Below are 22,358 nucleotides of genomic sequence, written 5' to 3'. Positions count from 1 at the left end.
CTCAGAATGATTTAGGCGAATTTCCAGTTATTTCTGGAAAGCCCTTGGAATGATCTTTCCAACGCCGCCGAGTTTGCTTGATTCTGAGTTCGTATGAGTGAGTTATGCCCTTTGGAAGTTGGGCTGTCGGCACAGTCGCACAGTCGCACAGTGCAGTTTGTTTAGTCCGAAAATTTTAAGGGTATTTTGGTCTTTTCCCTAATAATTTCTTTGGGTTATATTGAGGTGTTAGACTGATGTTTGGATCATTTTTGTCCCATTTTAAAGAGTGAGAGTAAGAGTGAGAGTTAGGGCTTGGAAGATAAGAGAGAAAGAAGAGGAAAAGAAGAGGAGAAAGAGAAGAAGAAGCTAAGGATCGTCGTGGATTTTCATCGGGGGTGATCCCTAATCAGGTATGTGAGTCTTTAGTGTGGGTTTATCCTTCCCCCCCACATACCAAGCTCGTTTTTATGATTTGAGAAGAGATTGGATTTGTTGTTGAAGTTGTTGAAGTTGTTAGTTGTTGTTGATGTTGTTAGTTGTGTTGTTGAAGTTATTGTTGGTTGTGGGACAGGATTGGGCTGTGTATTTGAGTTGTGATCTATTGTATGTTGAGAGATTGATGATCCTTAGTGTTGGTTGGTTCATACCCCCACACACCAACTCGTTTTCAATTCCAAGAGAAGATTTATTGGTTGTTGAAGTTGTAGTGGTGTTGTGTTGAAGTTCTTGCTGATTTAGTACAGATTTCTGGCTGTGATTTTTGAGTTGAATCTATTGTATAATAAGGGTCTTTATGATTCTAAGTATTGCTGCTGAAACCTTGAGGTTGAGAGGGTTTAGAATTGGAAAGAAACAAGGGGAAAAAGAAGGATTTTTGGGGAAAAAGGGGCTGGGCTGTCGCACCTCTCCTAGTGCCAAGGACACCAATCCTTCCCTTTCATTTACCATTTTTTTCATACATGTTCCTAGGTATTATACCTATGTTTCCTAGTTGTTTCCAACACTCCAAGGTACTTCTAAAAGTCAAGAACTCATCCGTAACATGTGATCAATCCAAATTTCAAATTCAAGTGAAGTTAGTTTCCAATTCAAGTGAAGTTAGATTCCAATTCAAGTGAAGTTAGTTTCTAATTCAAGTGAAGTTAGATTCCAATTCAAGTGAAGTTAGTTTCCAATTCAAGTGAAGTTAGATTCCAATTCAAGTGAAGTTAGTTTCCAATTCAAGTGAAGTTAGATTCCAATTCAAGTGAAGTTAGTTTCCAAGTCAAGTGAAGTTAGTTTCCAAGTCAAGTGAAGTTAGAAGTTAAGCTTAGAGAAGTTAAGTAAGTCAAAGCAAGTCTTCAAACTTTTCACGAGTCTTCATTGAACGTTTTAACTTCATTCTAAGGCTTAAGTTCCAAGTTAGTATAGAGTTCCAAGTTAAGTATAGAGTTTCAAGTCGAGTGAAAAGTATTGAGTTTCAAGTCAAGTCAAAAGTTAAGAGTTTCATGTTAAGTTAAGAATTTCACATCAAGCCAAGAGTTCAAGTAAAGTAAATAGTAAAGAGTTGAGTTCATTTTCTCAAAGTTATTAGGGAACTATGTATTCCCAAAGAAGTTTTAAAGAAATGTTTTTACATTTAAACAAGGTTGAAAACTGAGATTTCCAGAAGAGCCTTCGGGCTAGTTTTTGAGTAATTATCTCATATCAGCAGGAAAACATATGTTTTAAAAATATAAGAGCCAGTACATTTTTGGGAGTAGTATTGAGCACCGAATTGGGGGAGCGTTCAAAGAACCCACAGCCCCCATAGAACCATGTTAGCCACCATGGGTAGAAAATGATCATACTTTTTAGATGAATCCTTTTCAGATTAGACTAGTGGATCCATTAGGCAGTTCAGGTCTTATACCTTTGGCCGGGTATAAGATGCTCTGGCAGCGTGAGGTCGATCGCTGTATCATCACTATAGCTCTTATGTGATGGTTGTCGGTTAGAGAAACTCCCACAACAGTTATTGTATTTTTATACACAGAAATTATTGTATTTTATATACATCAGTTCATTTGTATTTCTATATACATCTCAGGCTTATTGTATCCTTGTATACACACAGAGTTTATAGCATGTTTTAAACAGTCTTTCTTTATATCGCACTTGTTTTAAATTACCTTATATTGAAAGAAGTCAGTCAGGTTGAGTTCAGTTATTCAAGAGTCGAGTATCCTTGAGTTAAGTATCTTTGAGTTAAGTATATATCTTGAGTTGAGTATATATCTTTGAGTTGAGTATCTGTCTTTGAGTCCAGTATCTATCTTTTGAGTTGAGTAAGTTTGAGTAGTTTTGAGTATTCCTTGAGTTGAGAAAGTTTGAAAAAGAGGTAAGTTATTCAGTTTATTCCAGTGTTTCTTCTAGCCTATGTTGTTTAGATTTCCAGCTTACATACTCGTACATTCCACGTACTGAGCCATTTGGCCTGCATCTTTTTATGATGCAGACACAGGTATTCAAGATCATCAACAGGAGATTCGTTGATACATCCGGGAGTTCCAGTTAGCTATGACAAGCCTCTTTGCTTCCGGAGGATTTCATTTACCTTTCAGTTGTATCAGTTGTTAGGAGGTCGTGGGTCTTGTCCCGGCTTCCATCTTTATCAGTTAGAGGCTTCATAGATAGACAATAGAGTTTCAAAAGTCTCTTCATTTATTTTGTTAAATGTTTTGAAGACTAAAGTTTCCTTTTATGGCGAGTTGTATATATATTCTATTATCAGAGTTTTCTTTTGAGTTAAAGATTTGTAAAGTTGAGTTTATAAACTTTTTTTTCAGTTTTAAGCTCTTGTATGCTTAAGTTAGTATTCCGCTTGGAGTCAGCCAGGATGAGGGTTCGCTTGGGGACCAGCAATGGTCTTCGAGTGCCGGCCACGTCTAGGGTGTAGTCTCGGGGCGTGACAATAACAATAACATAGTTCACAAATCACAAGTAGCGTTTAAAGAAAACTGTGTATACAATTTTATTTATTTTGAAAAAGTAAAGAGGTTGAATATATTGAAAATAAGATACACCAATAACATAATTTACAAGGGGTTTAAAGAAGATGATGTGTATACAGTCTTATGTATCTTGCGAAAGCAATGAAGAGTATGTTGAAATAAAATGTAAGAAGTTAAAAAAAAAAAAAATCTTTACATGAATAGTCAAACGTATTTATTACTCCTATTTACTTTTTCTAGTCAATATTTATAAATACACGAATAGTCAAACGTATATATCGGCGGACTACTTTTAATTTAATTATATAGGTAAACGATTTTTTTTTATTTTGTTTCTATTCGATGTTCAATACCAATATAGGAAACCAATTAATCTAAATTCATACCACTTTATAAAGCTATTTAAAAGAAAACTAGTCTTTGTTAAAATTTTATTTTTCTAATTATTCAAAACTTTGAATTTGAAATTTTGAATGATCTTACTATTTCAGCACAAGTGTTGGTGGAAGTATACGTTATCTTTGGATAAAATTTTGATTTTAAAAATTGAAATGCTGTTTTGGGTGAATGTGGGGGCCTTTTTTCTGCAAATTCTCGTACTATTTTGATGTTTTTTCATCAATTATTTTTTTTATTTCCATTTTTGGACACTTGTGTTCTTTTGATTATGATTTCACACTACCTGCTTTAATATTTTAAGGAATTTTTGTCATTATTTAACCACTTTGATTTGCAGGTTTGTTTTCAAACTAAGATATTTGCTTAGTACATACTTTCTCCATGAGTTAGTATGACTTGATGGTGAGTTTTAAAAAAAGACTTCTGAAATTTGTTATCTAAAATAAGTTGTAGATATTTAACAAAATTCCTTGAATTTGTTCGAAAATTCCATATGGATAGAATATAATAAACTATTTCTATTAGACTTTTTCAGTTCAAATTTTAAAAATTATTTTTGTGCATAATTTCAAATGCTTATTACATAGATAAATTAATCACTTGAATATATTGTTTTAGTTATACAAATCATACTTAATTGGAATATGATTGAGGCTTTATAACTCATTAAAACTAATGTGCATAACCAAAAAAAAAGAAGAAGACATATTTTAAGTAAACACACGAAAAAAATTCAAATTTTTAATTAAAGTTGGTAATACAAATGTCTCATCATATATATTCATTAAAAAATAAGCAATAATTTTAATGTCTATAAAATTTACTCATATAACTTTAAAAATTGTCTACGTATTAGTTAGATATTTACAAATGGATTGCTTTTTAATGGCTAGTAAAACTTTAGAATAGCCCTATATTATTGCATTTGTCCTACTATATGTATCATATTCTCCATTTTAACTTGTTCGAAAAATTGTTACACAAAAATGAGACAAATAATATTATTTAGAATATGACAATTAAGTACCGCCACTAAATGTAGTAGAATAAGTGAAAATCACTCACATTTAAATAAATTTGTGAGGAAGATTAACCATTCAACAATCCTCAAAGGCGCATAATCATGAAAGTCTTATTTATAGAAGGACAAATTTTTTTTTATCATCGATCGGCTTACTCTAAATCCCGTGTAAAACAAAAATCTCGTAAAACCTTTTACTTCAATAACAGATATCAGAAATACAAAGTTTTGATGAATAATATCATATTAGACAAAAAAAAAATGGCAAATATACTTTCATAATAATCAAACATCATATTTAATATGTTGAATTTCATATAAAGCAATTAAAAAAATATCAAACATAATATTGATTATATTAATTTTATTATATAAGTAACTATTTTTTCTAATCAACAATCAAAGACCCCAATTATATTATAGGAGTACTTTTTATATTGTATAAAAGTTAAAAACTCAAGATTAATTATCATCCATGCCCACATATTGCGCCTAAACATGGCTTACTAATAACTTTTTATGTGATAATTAAGTTGACTAGTGAAGATGCTTAATTGACTCCATGAATAGTTACAAAATTAAAGAAGTAATAATTGTTTTGGATTTTTGGCTACTGGTTAGGCACTCCACATATATTTTAATTAATATTTAGTAATCTACCCCATTCTATATTGATAAAAAAATTTCGAAGGCGTTGAAATTAAGCTCAAGGAATCTATGAACAATTGTATTTAAAATTTAGTAGGTATTCAATTAAACAATCCAAAATAAAGAAAGTAAATATATTTCATAAAAAGAAAATACGTATAAGATATATTGTAGTTGTTTTTTGGAACCAGGTAAATCCTTCACTGTGTAATAGCCTGAAAACCACACAGGGATGTAAACTGCACTAGGCAAATCCTATGTGGCAGGACTCAAAAGGCATTGAGGGGGGATCGATCCCGGGTTATCCGTGTGGATAACCAACCACCCTCCAAACCAACTGAGTCATCCCGAAGGACAGATATACTGTTGTTGTTGTGTACTTTTATGTAATATTTTTTTTTTTAGTTTGTTCGGGAAAAAAAGATACCAATTTATATTGGAAACTATTTAAATTTTAGGGTTTTAATTTTAAGCACTAACATGACTTGTTGAAATCCCACATGGTATAAAAGTTGATAATAAGTATCTAAGGATCATAAGCTTTCAAGTTCAAATTAGAAAACGACAACTACTATATGATATATTTTTATTTGTCCAAGCTTTGATGACAGAGTTACTTGATATTTATTTTGATATAAGGTAGCACGTATCTTATAAAATTAGCTAAAGTTCGCAAAAGTTGATCCACACTATATGATTATTTAAAAAATAATATGAATGGTTTCATGTTATCATTTTATACTACATATTTTTGAGTCAAGAAGAGCAGGAAATTACATTAATAACTTTGAAAATGAGTGATCTTGAATCTTTGACATCTGTTTATTCGTAGGTAAATTTTCAAGGTCCAACCGCAAAATATATATGTTTGACTTGAATTTTACCCATAGAGCAAACGAGATCAAAAGTTCAAAAATATCTACCTCGAAAATCATTCCGAGAAGAGTACTCTTAACAAATGGACACACGTCCTCATGGGCTACATGAGGGCCCATAAAACTTTTCCTTCATGTCTATTGGGCTAAAATACACCGGCCCAAAAAACTTCAGCATCTCTTATCACTTGTATTGGGCTAGCGGCCCAAATATTAAAAGCTTTTATTATTGAGTAAATATTAGGTTTAGTAAACATAAAAATCATATTTGTATGTTATAATTATAGTTTGTATAATTGCTATTAATTTGTATAATTCGGTATACATATACATAAAAAATATGTATTTGGGTCTATTTGTATATTTCGATATACAAATGAGTTCTGCATTTGTATATTTCGGTATACAAATGGGTCTTCCATTTGTATATTTCGGTATACAAATGAGATGACAAAAAACATGGAATGTTTGTTGCGAATTACAAATAAAAGAAACTATGGCTATAACATTTAATTTGAATTAATAGTTTGTTATTTCATACAATTTTTTCTTTATTAAGATATAAGTGGATTCGTGATTTGAATTTTATGAATTTAATTTTGGAATTAAACCACAATTCATATGATTTATTGATTCTATATTTTTACTTATACTCAATTAAGGAATATGTTAGTATACATATGCAAGACATGAGTGAAAGTAGGTAGAATTTACGGTTATTCTTTCAATTCAATTTACTTTCCCTTTTTAAATGAATTGATTATTCATTTGAAGTATGTAAATGTGTAGGAACCTCTCTTATTGAGGGTGTGTTTGGTATAAGAAAAAAGTTTGATTTTCTCATTTTCGATTGGCTTAAATATTTTGAAAAATTAATTTTCAATAGTAGACTTATTTTCCTCTATTATTTATTCAAGTAATAACCGGAAAAAAAAATTAAAATCATTTGAGATTTATTATTTCCTCTGTTTAAATTTATGTAATACTTTTTAATTTTCAAAATTCAAACACATATTTTATTGACCGTAATATTTTTATATACCTTTTAAATAATTTAAATTAGTGATTATACTATTCTTCTTCTGCATAATTTATAAATATATAGATTTTATGTTAACAAATAAAAATATTATATCAAAATTTATGAAATTTAAATTATTTAACTTTCGAAATTTGAATACGTAAATTTTTCGTAGTACATTAGTAAAAGGGCGGTGGTCTGTGCACTATCCAACTACCGACCACAAATGGAATCTTTCTCTACGTAAGCTTTTGTCTGCACACGCTATTCAACAACGTTTTACGTTATTTAATTCGAATTCAAATTCGAACTTCCATATTTCATCGTTTTATATTAGTTAATTATTTTTTTATATATAAATAAGATAATTTATATCGATCTCCATTTGAGGTCGTCTTACATTTCATATTAGTTGATCATTTTCTTTTTTACATATATATTAAAAAAATTATAAATAAGTTAATGTTCGTCGACCTCTACTTGAGGTCGATTTTTAAGCGAAACCGACCTTATTAGAAGGCTGATTTCTCAGATCAATTAAGTGATTTTTTTTTCTACATTTAAAGTGTAGGGATAAGAGTCTGAAAAATACTCCAACTTTGGCCGAATTTACTGTTACGATACCAAACTTTATGAAGGACCTTTTATCCCCTGAACTATTTAATAGTGTATTTTTTACCCCTTGAACTATTTAATAATGTATTTAAAGGTATATATATGTGCCCACGTGGACACATTAGTATTTATAATTATGCAATATTTTTTATGTTCACGTGGGTACATATATATGTTTAAAATATGGTATTAAATAGTCTAGGGGGTAATAGGTCCTCATGAAAGTTTGATATCGTAACAACAAATTCGGTCAAAATTGAGATATTTTTCAGATCTTTATCCCTAAAGTGTACTTTAACTATTTATATGATATTTCACTTGCCTAATATTTTATCGATATGAGTATGAAGTAATTTTATTGATTAATATTTAATTATTTCATTGAATATGCGTTATGTTCTGTCAATATATAATTTGACTATCAAGATTTAAACAAATGATAATAAATTACATATTAACTATTTGATCGGAACTTATACATATCTAATCTTTTATTAGTACAAATATCGAATAATATACTTACCACACTTCAATTTTCTCACCGAATTCTTATTATTTTCCATTTAGAGGCGGAGTCAAGATTAGAAGTTTGGGGGTTCTAAATTAATTTATTTGGGAATTCACAAGGTAATATACATAATTTTTTTAATTTTCTAATACAAATATAGGGTTTACGAAAAACCTAGTGGATTCGTTTGAATTTATAAACCCCGCCTGGCTCCGCCTCTGTTTCCATCAATAGCTTTAACTTTCAAAGTCAAGACAAAGAACGATAAATCTTTTGATATTTCTATTTTTATGAAAAATTGAATCTGAACTGCATTGATAATTAATTGAATCCCCAAATTATCCTTGTCATCTTTATACTTAAAGTTATGTAAAATATTCAGATGGCACAATTATTAAATTATAGATCTAAGTTGATGGAATCTTACTCTTCATCGAGGTCAAATTCAAAAATATTTGTTTTCTAATGTGTGGAAAAGAGTTTTCATGTGCAAGTCACGTGTGGTTATTTGTTAAGTCAATTATTTGGTCTATTTTTGTTTAGTTTAATTATTTAATTTGTGCTCAAGTTTTGTAAACTTAAAGGAGAAGAAACGTTTTTCAATTAAATATTCAACTCTAACTTCGTAAAAATCAAAATAAATCAAAAATTATTTTAAAAATCTATGATCAAACGTCAGCTTAAACTTTAGTCCAATAAAATACTCCCTCTGTTCCTAATTACTTGTCCACTTTTTCTTTTATAGTTGTCCCTAATTACTTGTCCATTTTGATAAATCAAGAAAGGACAATTTTTTTTACCTATTATACCCTCAATTAAAAGACTAATTACTTTGAAAAATGCAGAACTTTTCATCCACTTCATAATTAATAGGAGTAAAATGGTAAACTCACTATGTCATTAATTGATTTTTTAATAAGTGTGTCAATTCAAAAGTAGACAAGTAATTATGGACAGAGGAAGTAACAATTACTTGGATATAGTTAATGTACTGACTAGAGGTAGTTTGGTCAGAAAGATAGATTTGCCTTGATAGGTAGATACTGGAATCCATGCCCCCCACCTTTTTATTTTTTAATGCCTTTAATTATTTTTATTAAGAAATACAATCCAATATCGTAAGAAAAATAAAACAGTAAAATAGTGAGATAATGTGTACAACTTGATCTTCTAAAAAGATTATTTGATGTCATCTTGCACTTACCTCCTTAGAATGATAATTATATTAACTATGATTTTCTTTTTATAATATGTATTAATTTAGGGTAAATAGCACATATGATCATATTACTATATTTCTTTTACTACTTAACTATGTTTTTTAATATAAAGAGTTTCAACACATGCATTAGATTGATTAATAACAGAACCATACCTCAAATCCCTTTCAAAACATTTTTCATTTTCTAAAAGCTAAAGGGTGTGAAAGGTATTTATATAAATAAATATTTTTTTTATAGAAGTTCTGTTGTATATATTTATTTTTAATATACCATACCATAAACTATATAAGAAATAATTTTAGAATAACAAGCATTACTAACATAAAATTACTAATACACTTTATTCTACATTGTTCTTATATACTCTCTCAAACGACACAAAAAATTTATGATATTTGTAAAAACACCTCAAATGCACAATAATGTATCACTTAATTATATATAAAATAAGATAATAATAATAAATAAATAAATATTTTTGTGTGTTTTATATATTACATATAATTTTATTTTTATTATATTTTCTAATGCTACTTGTTTACATGAACTTCCAAAAGAAGACAGAGGAAGGAAATATATAAATGAAAATTTGGTCAAGATTTAAAATTAGCCAAAATAAGATGATGAGATATAAGTGGCATCATAAATTACTGACTGAGTAATATTATCATTTAAGTATTCCTTTAAATTAATCATTTCACTTCACTCAATCAAACAAGTTTAATTTTTTCACCTTAAAAGTCAAATAAAGGATATAAGGATAAGATTGATGTACATTTTTTTAAAAATAAATAAATTATATCTATTAGATTATATTAAATATATATATATATATATATTTTTTTTTTTTTTTATAATAATAAAAAATACTATAAAAAAGTGAATATTATTATTATCTGAAGTCAGTCTCTATCTAGGTAGAAATAAGATGTTTTTATACCCTTTTCATGTCTTATTTAGTGAAATTATAGTCAATATGTTATAGTTATTGTTAAATAATGTTATTATAAAGCAATTTGTTTGTACGTCATCTTCTCACTATCTTAGGTGAGACTCAAGTTCTTTATTTTTTTATATAAATTTTAATATTCCTAAAAGAAAATAATCCCCTATTTTATTTTATTTGACATTATTTAACATGACATAGTGTAAAAAAAAACTTTTAAAATTTATAATTTAAAATAATTCTTAAATATTTATATGAGTGTAAATCTTTAATCAAGGATACAACAAAAAAATATTTTCAATTATTATAAAGTAATTATTAAAATTGTTTTTTTAAAAACAAACTAAAAAAAAGAAGAGGATATAACATATAATGAAAAATGAATAGACAAATATAGACAATATAAAATATAATATAAAATATTCTTAATCCTCATCTCAAAATCCTCTCAACTATGTCATATCAATACTAACAAAAATAATTTTTGTAGCTTCGCTCTTAATCAGAGGTTTCAGATTCGAGCCTTAAGTATGGAGATAATTTTATTGGGAGTACCATCTTCGAATATTGCAGTAGTGGAATTGTTTCACTCTTAACTAGGGGTTTCAGATTCAAGCATTAAGTATGAAGACTTATTGGGAGCACCAATATCCAAATGAACCCTGTAATACACGATTTGAACTTAATTAGAGCTCTAATATGAATTTCGAACACCGAGTGTGAAGCCAAAAATAAAATACTAACAAAAACAAAGGGTGCTTTAGTAATTTCACTATACACTTTGTCTTTAACTTAATGCAACAAACACCTCCACCCCACCCCCTCCCCCTTCTTCATCATCTTCTTCATAATCACTTCATTTCCTCTGTTTTCCCCTGTTTTCAAGAACCCAAAAAAACCATCAAAAAACCCCCATAACACCTCAAAAAATCACCATGAGAACCAGTAATCACTTAATAGGTTTACTAAACTTCTTCACTTTCTTAGCATCAATCCCAATTTTAGGCGGTGGAATCTGGTTAAGCAGCAGAGCAAACAACACAGATTGCTTAAAATTCCTTCAATGGCCATTAATAATAATTGGGGTCTCAATAATGGTTGTTTCTTTAGCTGGATTTGTTGGTGCTTGTTACAGAAACACTTTCTTAATGTACATTTATCTATGGGCAATGTTCTTTATCATTGCTGCTTTAATTGGGTTTGTTGTTTTTGCTTTTGCTGTTACTGATAAAGGGTCGGGTCGACCCGTTATGAATCGGGCATATTCGGAATATTATTTACATGATTATTCCGGTTGGTTGGAAGAAAGAGTTTCGAGCCAAAGCTACTGGGAAAAGATAAGTTCGTGTATAAGGGATTCGCGTGGTTGTGGTAAGATGAGGAGGATTTATAATGGGATTCCGGAGAGTGTTGAGATGTTTTATCTAAGGAAACTTAGTCCTATCGAGGTACGTTAAGCTAAAACTCTCTTGTATTTTTTTTTTTATCGAGGTTAATTTGTGTGTGTTTCGACTTTATTAGTATAGATAGATACGTATAGACTTAAGTAAATAAGAAAGAAATGACTTTTTTTTATTCGAATTCATAGTTGTAGAATTAATAGTGTAGGATAGTTATCGACTAAGCAATCTCTTCTTATAGAAAAGAAATTGGAATATTTTGACTCTATTTTTTTTTTTTTTTGGCTAAACATTAGTTTGTGCATATCTCGACTTTATTAGTACTCAAGAAATAGTCATTTCTTTCTTGTTTTCTTTACTCTTTACTATGAGTTTGTCTTTTTTTAATTTTCTAAAAATCCGATGCAGTTAGCGAGAGTCGTGATAGTTCAGTTCGAAAGGAAAGGCAGTTCAGTCATAATGGCTCGAACTCGTAATTTTAAGAGTAGAAGTAAATGATAGTTACTGGTTGAACAATCCCTTCTTGTTGGGAGAAGAAACGACTTGAAAGTTGGGAATTATATGATAGTAATGTCTGGATTAACTTTGTGTGTATTTCAACTATTTAATTAAGTATCCATTACTTAGATATAAAAATCGTATAATTCTGTCCATTGTAATGAGGTTAAGAGGAAAAAGTCATCTAAAAATTATGCCTAAACTCTTTAAACTCATTAAAAATTAAGAACGTACATCTAGATAGATGGAATTTTACCTCGTAAATTTATTCGACGTAAATTTAAATTAATTAAATCAGTAAATTTTAAATGTATATGTCTAAATCAATAAAATAAAAGTATCTATTATAAACAACTTTTAGAGGAAATAAAATTTGATCTATTATAAGATAGTATTAAAAGATATCATTTTTCTTTTGTAATTTTAATTTTTCTTTTTTATTTGCACTTGAAATTATATGACACTTGTGACAACTTTATTTTCACATAACTTATGAATTAAGATTAGGAACGTCCTTGGAAACCAATATAGATCTGTTTTTACGGAAAATAAACGTTATGCCACAGCAACAGTACAAGAATGTTTCACTTTTCTATGCTTACATTAGTTTCTCCGTTTTCTCGTTTCAATTTAAGTGACATTGTTTTTCGTTATTTAGTAAACCATAATTTATTATGACTTATTTGGAATCACAAGTTTTTTATACTTAATGATCAGTCAAACACATTTACATAAGTTAAAGACGTAAAGTTATAAGTAGTTTGTGAGTTACAATTAAGTATTCCTTGTTTGTTTCTATCAAAATAATTTATTAATATTCGATATTTACATCAAATTAATTCACCATACTCAATGTATGTGAAAATGTGATACAAGTTTATACAAATGATGGGACAATTTACCAATATATATATCAATTGTCGTTTAATAAAATAATACCTCCTCCACACTTTTAAAAAGTAGAACATTTTGCTTACAATAAAGTGATATTTTTGGCCTAATATAATTAATGAAATAGAAGAAAGGTGACAGCTCAAAACAATAATTTTTGTCAATAGGCCATGCATGTGTTTTATGTGATAATAGAGAGGTTGGCTTCTTTTGGACTATTATTCAGATTATTATTTTTTGCTTTATTGCTTTTTATTAAATACCCTTTTAAAATTTATGTATTTTTCATTAACAATTAAGGGGAAAAAAACCTTTTGGCCTTTTTGCCTTTTGGTTTAACTTGCTTTCCCTTTTTTCTTTAAAACATTGATGTTTTGCACCTGGTAACCTAGTTGTCAATGTAATGGATTGAGAATTATAAGTATCTAGTTTAAATTTTAGCAAAGGTAAAAGTACTACTTCTCATATGCTCAAGCCTAAGGTGACAGAATCACTATATACCTATACTAGTTAGTAAAAGGATAACTAGTATCTCATGAAAATCATACACAAGCTAGCGCATACACCATAATTATTAGAAAGGATCATGATGTCTAGACTTAACTTGCACACGCCTTAGTTATTTTATTCGAGTACTTAATTTGTTGTTTTTTTTCACAAGTACATATATTTTGTAACTTTGTGCGCTAAGACTGTGCACCTTACTATTTCACCGGATATTTATTACTTTTCATCGATACATGTATTACATATATCTCATGAGTTTGTACACTAGAATTAATTTAGTCAAATAAAAAAAAACCATTTGATATTTTTTTTTCAATCAGAATTTGAACGTTGATCTATCATAATTTTTATCCACTTTATTGACTGTTTGGCCATACCGTTAGATATGTTGGAGTGATGGTCAATAACACCTTCCATGCCCTACTCCTTCAATTTCCCCTGACAAAATATGGGTCCTCATTAATATTATCCCATAATATAAGTTCACACCTAAATTAATTTTTAATTGGCAGATAGGCTGTCCTTTCATATTTATGAACCATTCAAGAAAATTAATTGCTCCATTTAAAAAAAATAAATATTTATGATCTCTTCTTTGATGAGTTTTAAATACAGGACCAAAAACTTGGTAGGTGGTGGACTTAAATTATGCAAATTTGCTATTTAGGAAAACAAATGGCCATATGGGCAATTTTTTTTGTCATTTGTTAAAAGTGGTCCTACCCAATTATACTAGTTTACAAGCAACTTACCATTCGTTTGTTAGTGTGTATAAGGATAATACTGAATTAGCAATGTTTGAATTAGTTATTTTAACATTATTTTTTATCGACGGTTTGATTTGTACAAACAATATCTTCTTGATGTAACATGGATCAACATGTCAAGAAAATTGTTTGTAGTGCATGCATGTGCAAGTCATACTGTTTCCAGAAAGGGATTTTTTTATTTCTTGAGAAAATTTATTGCTTCAATCAATTTCTAGTAATTTATGGTTAAAAAAAAAAGCATCTTTCATTGTTATAATATGAATAAAGAAAAGTATTTACTGTTTTGATGATGATGTGAATGAATTTGACTATACTTGATTGGAAAAAGATAGGGGCCAAACATGTTTAAAAAGACTCCAATAATAGGCCCCCCAATTATTTACATCTTGATGGGATAGTCACGTGGCCATGTGTGTCTTAGATATTTCTATACCTATTTTTGAACTTAAATAATTATAAGCATATGTTTAGAGAGTAGCGGAATCAAAATTTTCGTTAAGAGAGTTTAGAATACAAAAAAGTAAACACATGAAAAAGTCGTAGAGATTCAATATCTACTATATATATATAATAAAAAAATAGTTCTAATCTTTGATATATAGTATAATTTTTTGCTGACCAGTTGCATCCATGTGGCTTCACCCCTGATATAGTCTAACCCTAATAGATCTCCTCCCCTTTCTTTCTTGAGTTGGACTTGTCTGAACTAGTAATGCTAGGGTAATATATATCTCGTCGCGGGAAAGTACAAGCATTCATGCATGTGGTACAACATGCTTAATGCACGTATCGTTATGGGAATATGTTTGTTCTACTTGCAAAACTTCTCCAAAATATTAGATTGAAGTACATTCTTCAACATATTGTGCGTTGAATTACTACACAGGTAAAATTATTACTGCACTCAGAGGCGAATCTAGAATCTATAGTCGGGGGTTTAGAATGAGCAGTGTAATCATTGTAAATCTTTATGTGCTTGTATATACAGTTTGAGCCTATGTTGCTCTGATGTAGTCTTCACAAATGTCGATGGACGCATGTCAGATTTTGACAAATGTGTGATAACATCGTCTTTGAAGGGTCCTAGCAACATATAAGTTCATTTCAACGCTCTTAACAAAATTTCAAATTTTTGTCCAATGTAGTCTGGTTGCTGCAAGCCTCCTACAGAATGTGGCTACGTTTATCAGAACGAGACGGTTTGGATCCCCGGAGGAGGACTAGTTGGAGCTGATCCAGATTGTGTTAAATGGAGCAATGATCAAGAACAACTCTGTTACAATTGTGACTCTTGCAAAGCTGGTGTACTTGCTAGCCTTAAAAAGAGTTGGAGAAAGGTGTCTGTTATCAACATTGTCATATTGATCCTCCTTGTTATCATGTATATGGTTGCCATCGCGGCGTTTAGGCACAACAAACGGATCGATAACGATGAGCCTTATGGAGAAACCAGGATGGAGAAGACTCAACCTAGCAGGATACACTTCTAAAAGAGTCACAACAGAGTAAAGCTTGAAATGTATTTTTATGTTTTGGTAAGTTTTAGTAGTCTTTGTTTATACTTCTAAATGTCATTTTGTTCCCAAGAAAACACAGATTGTAAATCTTGTATTCATTGTGGTGTATTTTCATTTATTAAATTCCAAAACTATCTAAGTTTGGTTTTGAGGCTGTTTTGGTTACTTTAGTGTAGCAAGCTTGCTATGAGATTTAAGTAAACTTTTGACATTAGTGTTGTGTGTGTGTTTTGCATTAATACCTTCACAACCTTCTCCCTTCCGTCGTACCTATGTTGGAATATGGTAAGGCATGTGGGTCGCTTGAATAGCTCAATTGCACCATAGTTCGGTGCTCATGACGTGCTATAGAACATCCATCGTGCCGGAGGGAGGGGAACCAAGCAGGGCATAGCTAGTGGCAAAGGAGCCTGCTCGGCATCAACGAATTTCTGCCGCACTGGAGTAATCCAGTGTCGTAGCCACATGCAGTGAAGAGTGGTCAGTTGAACACCCTTCGTTGAAAATTTATGTTATATATGTATTGAAAATTAGATGAAGTTTATAGATTTATTTTTTATTTTTAAAAATTGAGGGTAGGGGAAGGGGTGAGGATTACAATATGGGTAATCAGATTGAGTTCATGTAGCAAATCAACTGCGCGTCTAAGATTCCCCGAAGTTTATAGATAAAAAATTACATATATTTTAAATCTTAAGTACCCTTAAAGAAATTTTTTACTTTGCCACTTGAGTAATTTAGTATGTGGTTGTGCACATTCCACCACTTCTCTATTCATTTCCAAGACTACGAAATGAGCTAAATCACTTATTTTGAAACGAAAGAAATAATATATTAACTTCAAATTGCCGTAAAAACACATGATCCTTAAATTATGATTCTTTCCACACGTATATATCTAAAGATTGCTAAAACTATATAGTATGCCATCACATGATCTATGATGTAATTTGTGAAAATAAATGCCATGGTATGAGGAGTGATGTCCCTATGCAGCAGACAGACATTAGAAGTAGAAAACATGTTTATGTTAGTTGGCATGCTCGTAAGTGCACGTGATGATTTCAAAATCTTAGGAAGTTAGGTATGTAACTAGGACGTCTCAACAAGATCGGGGCTTAAAGCCAAACTTCATCGAGAAGTATACATAAATTGAATGACAATAATAATTAACGACAATAATATAGTTTGTGTAATTCTGTAAAGTGAAGTTTGCAGAGGATAGAATGTACACAAACGTTATGAAGTAAGAAGATAACCACAAAATTTGAAGTTTACGGATTCGTACAATGACCTCAAATTAATACTACAATAATAACTTGGTTCACTTGAGGTCATATATTTACTAGATTCTTAATATACACTATGTATGTGTAGGATCTGGACAAAAGCTATTGAGTTCATACGAACAAGTAAATAACTCATCTTACGTGACAATTCACGTGAAATACACTCAAATTCTTTTATTATAACATAATATACATCCTACATGCAGTTGAAACAATTTATATAATATTAACCTATGATTTTTTATTTTAACATAACTTGTTCTCAATTAATCCAAAAGTCATACTTTTGGAAAAGAGAAAAAACCACTAGCAAGAGAGAGAGAGAGATCAGTGATCATTCATATTTGCAAATTACTCTTAATCATTCAACAGGTAAAATAAAGCTTTTAGTAAAGAAACAGTAATCTTCTTCAAATTCTTATAATCATTTTGTGGTTTCCTATTTTGATTTGCAGATTTCAGAAATGGAGATTGGCTTAGCAGTTGGTTGTGCATTTCTCTCTTCAGCTTTGAATGTTCTCTTTGACAGACTTGCTCCTAACGGTGATCTGCTGAAGATGTTTAAGAGGGACAAGTGTGATGTTCGGCTCTTAAAGAAGCTGAAAATGACTTTGCGTAGTCTTCAGATTGTGCTAAGTGATGCAGAGAATAAGCAGGCATCAAATCCATCAGTGAGAGACTGGCTTAATGAGCTTCGAGATGCTGTGGACTCTGCTGAAAACTTAATAGAAGAAGTTAATTATGAAGTGTTGAGGCTTAAGGTGGAAGGTCAGCATCAAAATCTTGGAGAAACAAGCAATCAAAAGGTAAGTGACTGCAACCTGTGCTTGAGTGATGATTTTTTTCTTAACATAAAGGAGAAACTGGAAGACACCATTGAAACATTGGAGGAGTTGGAAAAGCAAATTGGCCGCCTTGATCTAACAAAATACCTTGATTCGGGTAAACAAGAAACAAGGGAATCTTCAACCTCTGTTGTTGATGAATCTGATATCTTAGGTAGGCAGAAAGAAATAGAGGAATTGATTGACCGTTTGTTGTCTGAGGATGGAAATGGAAAATATCCGACTGTAGTTCCTGTTGTTGGAATGGGGGGTGTGGGCAAGACAACACTTGCTAAAGCTGTTTACAATGATGAGAAAGTAAAAAACCATTTTGGTTTCAAAGCTTGGATCTGTGTGTCTGAACCATATGATATTCTCAGAATAACAAAGGAGTTACTTCAAGAATTTGGCTTAATGGTTGATAACAATCTGAATCAACTTCAAGTCAAATTGAAGGAAGGCTTAAAGGGAAAAAAGTTTCTTATTGTCCTAGATGATGTGTGGAATGAAAACTATAAAGAGTGGGATGACTTGAGAAATCTTTTTGTACAAGGAGATGTAGGAAGTAAGATCATTGTGACGACACGTAAGGAGAGTGTTGCCTTGATGATGGGTTGTGGAGCAATCAATGTGGGGACTCTGTCTAGTGAAGTTTCTTGGGATCTATTCAAGCGACATTCATTTGAAAATAGGGATCCTGAGGAACATCCAGAACTTGAAGAGATTGGAATACAAATTGCACACAAGTGCAAAGGTTTGCCTTTAGCTCTAAAGGCACTTGCTGGTATTTTACGCTCCAAATCAGAGGTGGATGAGTGGAGAGACATTTTAAGAAGTGAAATATGGGAGCTGCAAAGTTGTTCGAATGGAATCTTACCAGCGTTGATGTTGAGCTACAATGATCTTCGTCCACATTTGAAGCAATGTTTTGCTTTTTGTGCAATATATCCAAAAGATCATCTATTTAGCAAAGAACAAGTTATTCACCTGTGGATTGCTAATGGTCTTGTACAGCAGTTGCATTCAGCTAACCAATACTTTCTCGAGTTGAGATCGAGATCATTGTTTGAAAAGGTCCGAGAGTCTTCTGAATGGAATCCGGGGGAATTCTTAATGCATGACCTTATCAATGATTTGGCCCAAATTGCATCTTCAAATCTGTGTAACAGGTTGGAAGAGAACCAAGGATCTCATATGTTGGAACAAACTCGACACTTGTCATATTCAATGGGTGATGGTGATTTTGGTAAACTGAAAACCCTCAACAATTCGGAGCAATTGAGGACATTGCTTCCCATCAATATCCAGCTGCGTTGGTGCCATCTTAGCAAGAGGGTGCTGCATGACATATTGCCAAGACTAACATCTTTGAGGGCACTATCATTGTCTCATTATAAGAATGAGGAGTTTCCAAATGACTTGTTTATTAAATTAAAGCACCTAAGGTTTTTGGACTTTTCTTGGACAAATATAAAAAAGTTGCCAGATTCAATTTGTGTACTGTACAACTTAGAGACACTTCTCTTGTCATATTGTAGTTATCTTAAGGAGCTACCTCTGCATATGGAAAAATTGATCAACTTGCGTCACCTTGACATTAGCGAAGCTTATTTGACGACACCCCTACATCTAAGCAAGTTGAAAAGTCTCGATGTGCTAGTGGGAGCCAAGTTTCTTCTAAGTGGTCGTAGTGGTTCAAGAATGGAAGATTTGGGTAAACTGCATAACTTGTATGGATCTCTATCAATTCTAGGGTTGCAACATGTGGTAGATAGAAGGGAATCTCTGAAGGCAAACATGAGGGAAAAGAAACATGTTGAAAGGTTATCTTTGGAGTGGAGCGGAAGTAATGCTGACAATTCACAAACAGAAAGAGACATACTTGATGAGCTACAACCAAATACAAACATAGAAGAACTCCGAATCACTGGCTATAGAGGAACAAAATTTCCAAATTGGCTAGGTGATCCTTCATTTCATAAGCTAATAGACTTGTCTCTTAGCAACGGCAACGACTGTGATTCCTTGCCAGCGCTAGGACAGCTTCCTTGTTTAAAATTCCTTACCATTATAGGGATGCATCAAGTAACAGAGGTGACTGAAGAGTTCTATGGTAGTTCATCCTCCACAAAGCCATTTAATTCTCTTGAGCAGCTTGAATTCGCAGAGATGCTGGCGTGGAAGCAGTGGGGTGTACTGGGGAAGGGAGAGTTCCCTGTACTTGAGGAACTTTCGATTGATGGTTGCCCAAAGTTGATTGGGAAGTTGCCTGAAAATCTTTCTTCTCTGAGAAGATTGAGGATATCAAAATGCCCTGAACTCAGTTTGGAGACACCTATCCAACTTTCAAATTTAAAAGAGTTTGAAGTTACTAATTCTCCTAAGGTTGGAGTTGTTTTTGATGATGCTCAATTGTTTACGTCTCAACTTGAGGGAATGAAACAGATTGTTAAATTAGATATTACTGATTGTAAGTCTCTTACCTCCTTACCTATTAGCATTCTGCCGAGTACCTTGAGAGAATAAGAATCTCTGGTTGTAGGGAACTGAAATTGGAGGCGCCGATCAATGCTATTTGTCTGAAGGAATTGTCTCTAGTAGGATGTGATTCACCTGAGTTTCTCCCAAGAGCACTCTCTTTGAGTGTAAGAAGTTGCAACAACATTACTAGGCTTTTGATTCCTACTGCCACTGAAACAGTCAGTATTAGAGATTGTGATAATCTTGAAATACTTTCAGTGGCATGTGGGACTCAGATGACATCATTGCATATTTACAACTGCAAGAAGCTGAAGTCGCTACCAGAACATATGCAACAACTCCTTCCATCTCTTAAGGAACTGAAACTGGTTAATTGTTCACAAATAGAGTCCTTTCCTGAAGGAGGATTGCCCTTCAATTTACAACAACTTTGGATCTCCTGTTGTAAGAAATTGGTGAATGGCCGAAAAGAGTGGTATTTACAGAGACTCCCCTGTCTCAGAGATTTAACTATTCACCATGATGGTAGCGACGAAGTGGTTCTTGCTGATGAAAAATGGGAGTTGCCTTGCTCTATTCGAAGGCTTAGCATATGGAATCTGAAAACATTAAGCAGCCAACTTCTCAAAAGCCTCACCTCTCTTGAGTACCTATTTGCTAATAATTTACCTCAAATGCAGTCATTGCTGGAAGAAGGGCTTCCTTCCTCTCTTTCTGAGCTAAAATTATTTAGCAATCATGATCTTCATTCACTACCGACCGAAGGTCTTCAGCGTCTCACGTGGCTTCAACATCTAGAGATTCGGGATTGCCATAGTCTCCAATCTCTTCCCGAATCAGGGATGCTCTCTTCCCTCTCTAAGTTGACCATCCAACATTGCTCTAATCTCCAATCTCTTCCCGAATCGGGGTTGCCCTCCTCCCTCTCTGAGCTGCGCATTTGGAATTGCTCTAATGTCCAATCTCTTCCCGAATCGGGGATGCCCCCTTCTATCTCTAATCTATATATTTCCAAATGCCCATTGCTCAAACCACTCTTAGAATTTAACAAGGGGGATTACTGGCCAAAAATTGCTCATATTCCCACCATATATATTGATTTGGAATCCCAGTAGTGATTAAAAAAAAATGGTGCTCTGATAAATTGTAAGTTAAAATTCTTTATTTTTTCATTTATTTTTCTGATTACTTCCCTTTTCTTGCTTGTTAATTTTTTTCCTTTGTTAAATCCTTGAGCAGCACAAAGCGTCTATTGCCACTGTGAAGCTGATGAATTTAATTTTAGATGACAGCAAAAAAGGTGATAAACCGAAAGCTGGTATATGTAGGAATTGAAATTATTTGCTTCGGAAAGTTGATAGCACTTCATGTATTCTTGTTCTTTCCGTTTTTCAGTGAGTTAGTTGATCAAAGGACTAAGGAGAATGGAGGTTTAGAGTAATGCACATGGTCACTCATAAATGCATAGCTCTAATAGAATTCAGAGGTATACAAGACACAAAGTTTGTTTCCTATCTCCGTTTTCCTGTTTACATTCCTTTTCCTTGTTTGTTATTTCTTCTTGTTTTTCTTAGTAGTGTTGAACAGTGTGTATCATCTATTGCCACTGTGTGGAGCGAAGCATTTTCATTCTAATTTTAGATGACTATAAGGTGATACATTGCAACTAATGTAATCTTTAAACTTGCTCTGAGTCTTCTTTTCCTATCTCCTTTTTTTTTTATATTAGCTTGGCTTGTTATAGCTGAGGCTGACACAAGTTCTTTGTATTGTACAGTTCAACCTTGATTAACATTCAATTGCTCTACCAAGTTCACAGGCTTAAAAATGTTCACTTGAAATGGACTACATCCAGGTTTTCTTCTAACTTCATCAAAGAACGTATTGCTTCTTCTTCCCGTGGGTTGAGGAAGGAGGAGATGATTTAGAGTTTAGAGTAATGAACATGTTTAACTCTTGATTTTTGATATT

The 22,358-nt window shown here is 31.8% G+C and overlaps 1 protein-coding gene and 1 pseudogene across 1 annotated transcript; both read left to right on the top strand.

Annotated features, from left to right (window-relative positions):
• The first annotated feature begins 11,050 nt into the window (after window positions 1-11,050).
• On the top strand, window positions 11,051-15,944 carry LOC125832025 (tetraspanin-3-like). Its single transcript, XM_049511147.1, has 2 exons — window positions 11,051-11,658; window positions 15,422-15,944. Exons 1-2 carry the CDS (start codon window positions 11,146-11,148, stop codon window positions 15,764-15,766), a joined length of 858 nt encoding a protein of 285 aa, XP_049367104.1. The 5' UTR covers window positions 11,051-11,145; the 3' UTR covers window positions 15,767-15,944.
• A 1,470-nt stretch (window positions 15,945-17,414) lies between these two features.
• Window positions 17,415-21,502, top strand: LOC125832018 (putative disease resistance RPP13-like protein 1; annotated as a pseudogene).
• The last annotated feature ends 856 nt before the right edge of the window (window positions 21,503-22,358 follow it).

This window comes from Solanum verrucosum, unplaced genomic scaffold (assembly GCF_900185275.1).
Source record: "Solanum verrucosum unplaced genomic scaffold, falcon-dt-bn FXZP01000042.1, whole genome shotgun sequence".
NCBI lineage: Eukaryota > Viridiplantae > Streptophyta > Magnoliopsida > Solanales > Solanaceae > Solanum > Solanum verrucosum.
This window is presented reverse-complemented; position numbering and strand designations above follow the sequence as displayed.

What these genes read in the sequence shown, in the direction of transcription:
- LOC125832025 (XM_049511147.1), top strand. Translation starts at nt 11,146, where the DNA reads ATGAGAACCAGTAATCACTTAATAGGTTTACTAAACTTCTTCACTTTC. An exon ending in GGAAACTTAGTCCTATCGAG is followed by an intron (nt 11,659 to 15,421) that starts GTACGTTAAGCT and finishes TGTCCAATGTAG; the next exon opens with TCTGGTTGCTGCAAGCCTCC.